The sequence below is a fragment of the Lycorma delicatula genome, chromosome 11, assembly GCF_047948215.1.
Source record: "Lycorma delicatula isolate Av1 chromosome 11, ASM4794821v1, whole genome shotgun sequence".
In the NCBI taxonomy this organism is placed as follows: Eukaryota; Metazoa; Arthropoda; class Insecta; order Hemiptera; family Fulgoridae; genus Lycorma; species Lycorma delicatula.
In genome coordinates, this window is record NC_134465.1 from 76123382 (window position 1) to 76131919 (window position 8538).

General features: G+C 29.0%; 1 protein-coding gene across 1 annotated transcript in view; it reads right to left on the reverse strand.

Annotated features, from left to right (window-relative positions):
- LOC142331978 (exostosin-3-like) overlaps positions 1-7826 on the reverse strand; it is a 46232-nt gene extending 38406 nt beyond the window's left edge. The window contains exons 1-2 of the mRNA XM_075378028.1: positions 7659-7826; positions 5759-5911 (exon numbers count right to left, since the gene is read on the reverse strand). Of these exons, the coding sequence (XP_075234143.1) occupies positions 5759-5911; positions 7659-7826 (321 nt within the window). The remainder of the gene's footprint in view (positions 1-5758; positions 5912-7658) is intronic.
- Between the last annotated feature and the right edge of the window lie 712 nt (positions 7827-8538).

The window sequence follows — 8538 nt, forward strand, 5'->3', positions numbered from 1 at the left end:
TTTTAAAGCAGCATTATGCAACAAAAAGATAAAATAATAGTTTGGTTACAAGGAATTACAGATCAGATATATATTATTTATATTATAAATAAAAGAAGATCCTCCCACAAAAAATTTAGCACATTTTAACAAACACAACCAGAGCTGAGATTATCAATCTAACAGTTTTAATATTACAATTCCGATTGACAAATGAATTTTCTTTCTCCATCTCTGCATTTGAGTCTGGAAAAAATATTTACTTATTTACTATCGCATCAATGTCTGCCGAATTTACTCTGGAATTTTTAATAATAAAAAGTTATTTTTAATTTAAAAATAACAAAAGATGGAACGTACATGGTAAATATATTTAAATAATCGATAGAAATGAACATCTCATTTATTAAAAGTTTAGCCAATATTTACTATAAAGTTAATGGCTATCACGTAGAATGTTAAAACAAATGTAGAGATGGTAAACAAGTAGGAGGCATCTCTAAACTATTCTGAATTAATAAAAAAAAAACTACTAATTTAAAAATGCGTACCATAATTGGGAGAATTCCTCTTATTTTCCACATACAAACTGAATTTGCCATATTTTCTAGCAGGTTATATATTATTATTAAAACCACAGTTACTAAAAATTCTACGTATGAAAAGGCACAGATGTTAATGATGTATAAAGCTGTACACACAGTTTACCATAGCCAGAAGGAAGTTTTTCCTCCTAAGATAGAAGTGTTTCCATAACTTGAAAAAATTAATTAATCAAATGAAAGGGGATTTTCAAATAAGAGAAATTAATTAATTTTGATGAGGATACCTTCAAGTAACTAAATAAAACGTCCTATGTTTATGACTGTTTACTGTCAATGAATTTAAAAACACTAATTTAAAAAAAAACAGTGAAGTTTCTGCATCTTGTTTAACATATAAATATGAGGTGCGAGATATCAAATGTGCAGTGTCCACATAGTTTCATGTATACATATTAATACAATTTCTTTAAAGGTAAGTTTTAATAAACTTAAAATAAACTCTAAAATTTAATAAAAATATGCTCAAATAATTTTCATTAATGTCTTATGAAATGCGATTTACGTGGTAGTTGTTTTTCATACTTTACATATTTATTTTAATATTATTCACGTGTTTACATTTTAAATGATTAATTTGCGCTTCAGTCAATCTATTTCTTATTTCATAATTAAATGTTCACTGTGATACTACTCCGATCAAGCTTTTATTTCCTTTGATTCATCCAGGCAAGCTTTTTTTATCTGTGGAATAGCATATCTACTCAATCCCAATATGTAATATTATGTAACATTATGTACCAATCATAAAAAAATTATTTATTTATTACAGAAATACACGAGTTTAGCTTTCTTAGAGTTAATTTTTTAAAAAAGTCATTCATCTCACCCTCTGAAGCAATACCTAATGGTGATCCTGGAGGTAAAAAAAAAAAAAAAAAAAATACTAAGAATATTAACAACCTCCCCTCCCGCAAGTACAAAAAAATGGCAGTAGGCAGCTGATCTTTTATTTTTTTTTGTAATGAATAACAGTACAGCAGAAAACACTTTTTGAAAACTTTTCAGTTGGGGCTGCTTCCAGATATTAGAGAATTCACGTGGTGCTACTGGATAGGTAAAATTATAATAACTATCAAAAACTAAAAAAGGAAAACATTTTTGGCCTAGCAAACCAAGTCTTAGCAGAAAAAAACTACATACTTCTGGAAGCGCTAACTATAAACAAAGTATCAAAAATGGATATTTTAATGAAAAACGATTATCTTTAAGGTAGAAAAATCACTAAAGCTGTGCATTTGGATCACGGGCCACGGCATAATTGGGCAAGAGACCAGTCAGATAAGTCAAAGATGCAAAACTTACATAGGTACACTAAATGTAAATTCAATGTTGAAATTTGGAAAGCAGATGGGAATCAATAAATAGAAAGACACAAAAAAAAATATTACAAGTACGTAGTAAGGACATGACAGAACATAACATAAAACAGGAAACGATCAACAATAAACATGAGTACAGATCAAGAAGTTTCAAGACTGTGCAAAGACAAAGAAAACAGAACCAAACATCTTATCAGAAAAATTAAAAGAAAAACCCAATCGAGAGGATGAGAAAGTAAAAAAAGATGAAAAAGAGAAAAAAATGGGAAGATGAAAAAGTGCTTGAAAAAGAAATAAAGTACTTAATGAGGTTCACAGCAAGCTGTAATGAACAAAACACTAACAGTTGCAATTGTAATGGTTAATGTAGCCGATTCTACAGTTCTGGCTTCAGTAGAGTTAATATAATTTGAAAAAAGCGAACAATGTCCAAAACTTAACAGAGCTTACATGGAAGCTAAAATCATTTGCGTATTCTCAAGCCAAATTTATCAGTTTATTTATCGATTAATAACTATTTCTTTTTTTATTTATTGTTAATTTTGTTATTTTTACTTTTTGCAGCGTTTACTCGTGACAAATAATCAAGATGTCCGACTAGGTGTGGGTTTTAAATACAATTTTTGTTAAAATGATTTTTATGGTAATTTTCCTTTCAAATTTAACATAGCTTTTTACTAGCTTTATTTTAGCTTTTTACTTTTTTTAGCATTTAAAATCAAATAACAAGCTTTTTAAGTAATTACTAGGATATTTAGGTAATTTTACTAGGTAATATTAAAGTAATTATCAGCCTATTTTAGGTAATTACTCAAAGGTAAGCTGATAAAATATTTTAATTTCAGGTAACATAATAAATTTTCTTTATGGAAATTTACAAAGCCTTGAACTTGCTCAAACAATAGGTAAAGAACAACAACAATGTCAACAGCAAAACGATTCATCGTAATCAGATAGATATGAGCTTAGAATAAAAACAACTGACAACACAGTTGTAATTCTTACCCATCATGTGGCTTTTTTCTGACACACAGCTTACACACACAACTTAATTTAAAATATTCATAATTTTATTTAAATATATCTTTTATACAGCAGTACATCAGTGCTACACTAGCGCTCCTTGTGGTGACAGGAGGTGCACTACTGATGCAGTGTACCCACTTAACTACTAGTTCAGAGCATTTTTTGGGGTGGGAGGCACAAATGTGCCTACGAAATATAAGACCTTAATTAGGTGAAATCTCGAGATACTAAGGAAGACCTTGCTCCACAGCCTCATCCTCTTGACCTTTTAAGTTGAAAATTTAATGGCATCATATGCCGACACACAGAAGTAATCTGAACAAATTTTGTCAAAATTGGTACAGTAGTTCTGGAGATATAAGGTCTGACACACCGAACACATATACGTGCCTACGAACATCCAAAAAATTTCCATCTGGTGTTTTGGGTTCCTTAGGTGTCAAAACATCAAGATCATGTGAGAACCACATATGCCAAAATTGGACCAATTACAATACTTTCCTTTCTACAGCTATAGCTCTGCTACAGCGCTAGACAGGAAAGTAAAATGTTTGCATACTTTTAAACATCTACACAATATAAATTCATATATAAAATTAAAATGCTGTTATTCAGATATAAGTATCCAAAGTGAATAACAAGTACTAAATTTTTCACAAACAAATTATTGAACAATAAAACTTCAGACAGCCATATAAGAATTTGGCCATATAAGCCATATAAGAACACCAAAGAGTTTCTATTTTTATTAAAATTAATTTATTGCAGAATAGGTATAATTATTTTCCAAACACTATTACTACAACTTAACAAATATATTTTATGTTAAGATATAAATAAATAATGGATCAAAGCCAAAACAGTAACAAGTTATTCCTATGCATTGCAAAGTTTATAATTTTTCTAAGTTCACTTATTTCAAAAAATAAAATATAAATTATCTCTTAGATGAAATGTAACCCTTAAAAAAACAGACACTATATGCAATTGGCAACTAGGACTGCAGTAATGTATTTAAATAGCACATGACAAAATGGCATTTGTATTTCAGTTAGGAGAACAAATCACATTGGAAATATTTTAACTACTATCTAATTGAATAATTCTTTGCAGTCACGACAGAGAATAAATGTTTTAAATAATAAAATGTCAAATAATTATTAACAGATATCTATTCTGATAATTTTAAAATTATTTTATGCTTATAAAAAATTCTCAGATACTTTATTGACATGATTTTTTAATAAGATAAATCCTAGAAATTTTTTTTTTAGCATTGATCCTTAAAAGGCCTAATTTAAATTAATCAATCAAGACCTAATTCATAAGCACTTAAAAATTTTCAAATATTTATTGTAGTGTTATACAGATCTAACTGACTCAAATTACTAACGCTTTCATTAAAAAAAAAGAAAAAATCACACTGACTACCAACACATTGAAAAATGTAGTAATCTAGTTTTATTCAAATTAAACTAGCAGTAATTGCACACTAAATATCAAACTTAAGAGATTAAATACACATCCATTTAGACATACAGGCACTACACACAACTGAATCAAGTTTTTTAAATCAATCAATAGAAATAGAACAGCAAGATATTAACCGTAACAAGTAAATTTTACATTCACTACACAAAAACTGAAATATGAACAATATAAAACATACATACACAGTTATTTTGATAAAAACAATTAATAAATAAATATTTTCAATATGCAGGGAATAAACACGTTATTTAATTACATACATAAAGAGATGTCCTAACCTTTCTAAGATAGGCACCATTAACAATAATGCAATTGAATATCCAAAATGGAATTATTAATAATAAGTCTAAAAATTAATTAATGTCTCTTTCAAAGAGGTGGTTAAAAAAGGTGTATTTTTATAAATGAGTCATAATAAATTAAGTTTTATGCAATTCATTGTAAAATGATATAAAATAAAAAATATTATACAAAAAGGGTTTATTCAGAAAAGGATCGTAAAGCAAGATCATTAAGAATGACTAAATATTGGAAGAAAGTAAAAGCTAAGAACTTAAAGGCCAAAAGATCGGCAAAAAAGACTTGAATTATTCTGACTAAAGTGGTCCTTTGCGGCCTTAAAAAAAAAAATATTATGGTTTAATGTTCTGACAGTGCTTGTAAGTTCATACTAACACCTACACAGATTTTAAAATTTACAGGGGAAAAATAAAAAATCTTATTGCAACTAATCCAATGGATGTATAAAGAACCCTAGTTATTAATTCATATGATAATGTAAGGGAGTAATTTTTAGTATTAATAGGACACATTTTTTTAATCAATAAAGCTGATAACTGAAAATAGCGGTTACAGCAAATATATAAAAATGTAAAGATTGTCACAGAAAATAAGTAATTGAGAAAACAACTGAATGAATTATGTTGAAAAAATAATTCAAGATTTAGGTATAACTAGTTTTTCATAAACATATATTTGTATATAAAAAAACACGTTACATAACGTTCACTGAATAAAAAAAAACAGTTATGTAACATATTAATAAATAAAGAAGATACACAGATAGAAAGGTTAGATACCCAGGAAAGTATTCAAACATTTTACCATGGGTCTACCAAAATAATAAATCTGAAAGAACAGACACATATAATAACAACAGAATGTAACCCGAAACAAGAAAAATCATGTAAAACAAAACTGTATACAGAATTTCACCGGTAATGAAAACAAATCTACTAAAATAATGCAAAAAAAGTAATTGTAATCAAATTATAAAATAAAAATAAGAAATTATACAAATAGAATCTCAGCTATTAATATGATATATAAAATACTTACTTGTATGTTAAACCATCTGTTACACAACTGTGCTCCACTTAATCCATCCTGAGGAACGTGTTCAGGACCACCGTTAACTACATGACCTGCCGTACTACTAACTCGAATAAAAGAACTATAAAAAATATTTATATACGTGAAATTTAAATAAACCTATTAAAACTACGTTATATCATACCGACGAACTCCTTAGAAGACACGACTCTAACTTTGTTCACGTACATAACAATGAACTTGTAAGCATACCTAGGTCTTCACACCTAACCTGCTTTAACACGTGGAGATTCAAAACGCCACCAGAGGCGTGCTATACGATACATCGTTTTCTTATAGCGTCAAATACTCAGTTGTAAACTTACACGGCATAAATTGTCGGTGATTTAATCGGCTATTACCGACTATAAATAATTATACAGTCATTCTTCATTTATTCTGTAAATAATGAAAAAATGTGATAATTATTAAATCATAAATTAAATTTCACAAAACATTTTGTATTTCGCATAAAGCTCAAAATGCAATCGTAAATATGATGATTTGAGATGAATAAATACAATGTATTCGCATGACCAATTACGATAATTTTTCGTTGTCAATAAAAACTTTTGGTAATTGACATTTAAATTTATTATAAAAAACTTACTGCAGTAATTTTCATTATTTTTTTTATGATTTCGTTTATAGCACGACACCACCAATCATGAGAAAAAAAATGTAATAGTTACAAACCTCAATAAAGGAACAAATCCAATTTCAATAAAACTAAATCAAATCATATTCTGTTTCCTAACTGAACTGAAATCATTATTGCAAATTCCACCAAAATTTAAACGACAATCGGTCCTGTAAATCATATATTTACGTTCATCACAGCAACAGACTGTGTTTCATTGTAAACAATATACTTCAAGTAAAGAAATTTTGATGCTTCTAGTAGAAGCATAAGGACTACTTTAAAATTAAAGGCAACTTGTAATTTTTTTTAAATTTAATTCAATAAACCAAATGAAACAAATTACAAATACAATATTTGTGCATCTATATGGTTTCCCTACATAATTACATCGTTTTCTGGGCACATTTCATATTGAAAAATTATAATTTTTTTACATTACTGCTGGAATTTTAATCAGTTTATCCCTTTTTTAACCTCCAGGACCATCATTAGGTATTGCTTCGAAGGATGAGATGTATGATATATAGCGTATGAAAATGCCATACCTGACCAGGATTCAAACCTGGGACCTCCGGATGAAAGGATGAGACGCTACCACTCGTGAATCAGTTTATCCCTTACCTCAATAATTTCAAGGTATGTACCTTGAATCATTGAGAACAAAGTCAGTATGTGATGACACATTAAAGCCACTTGGTGCAAGTTATTAGAGAGAATTAACATAAATTAAAATAATTCCTGATTTTCTGTGTTCCCATTCTTTCATGTTTTGAAAGCATTTTACAATATTGAATACATTACTGTTGTGACTGATTACAGTGTATAGCTTTGAATAATCCTGTAAAAACATTTCTTTTGGCTTCAGAAAGCTTTCCATGATTTAAAACACTTCTATTATTGAGGTATCTTTATCTCCTAGTCAACAAGCATTATTATGAACTTAATCAATTACAAGGCGATTGTTACTGAATGGGTTTGCTTGAATTTTTTGCATTTAGTTAAAATAATGATTTAACTAATGGAATTTGTTTTTAATGACATAAGAAATCAATATTTTACTACAAATCATAAGGGCAGATCTGTTACCTAATTACTCTCTCTTTCACAACTTTACAGATTAGCTTGGGAAGTTATGAAACTCTGTCAGCTTTTTAATTCTTTTACTGATTATCCTTTTGGAGGATTGAATTTTTTAACTGTCTATTACCTTAATCATTTACTGACTTCTGACTTCCATTCATACAAAAGACTTTCTTCCAAAGCCAAGTTGACAACAAAGCTGTATTCAGAATTTTTATAACCTGATGGCTGAATAATTGTGCTTCTAGTCTTTTTCTTCTTTTTTTCTCTAGAAGCAAATACTCTATCCTGGAATATAAAGGAGTACCTCATAGTTGGAAGTATTAATTCCATAAATTTTATATACTAATTTGCATTTTTGAAACTTTTAAACAGAAAACTTTTTCAGTATTATTAACACCATACTTAATATAAAAATGCATAAATTAATTTTACAAAGGGTACAAGGCAAGTTTTGCAATATGACAGAATGAATCATTAAAACTGATTACAAGTTAGTTGTTTAGACAGGTCCCAACTTACACACTGTATCCGTTCTAGTCACTGTTTCAATGTCATTTGCTTTTTAGCTGTGTTAGTGAAAAGAGGTAGTGATATCATTGAGGTTGAAACTGAATACCGGGCAATCTTTCATGTGGTTAATTGATCAGTGTCTAGAGGAAATGACTCCTGTGCTTGGAGAGAACTGTCCTCATTGTAGAACAATATTTAAGTGATACTAAGGTTTTGAAAGAGGAAATTTTGGCCTTGAGGACGTTCAAACGGGTCGACCGTCTTCATCTGTGACAGAGGGGAACATTGCTACAGTACAAAAAATGCTTGAGACAGACAAGTGTATTACCTACTACCAAACAGAGTTATCCTTGGGAATTAAAGCACCAGCAGTTCATCCTATTCTTAAATAAAGACTGTTGCAATACTCTCTCTATTGTCCTGCTCACTCCATGGGATTTCAAACGTTTCTCAGTTGCAGAACAGACTGTAAGGGAGTTATTTTACAAGTAATGATGACCTCCTAAGGGCT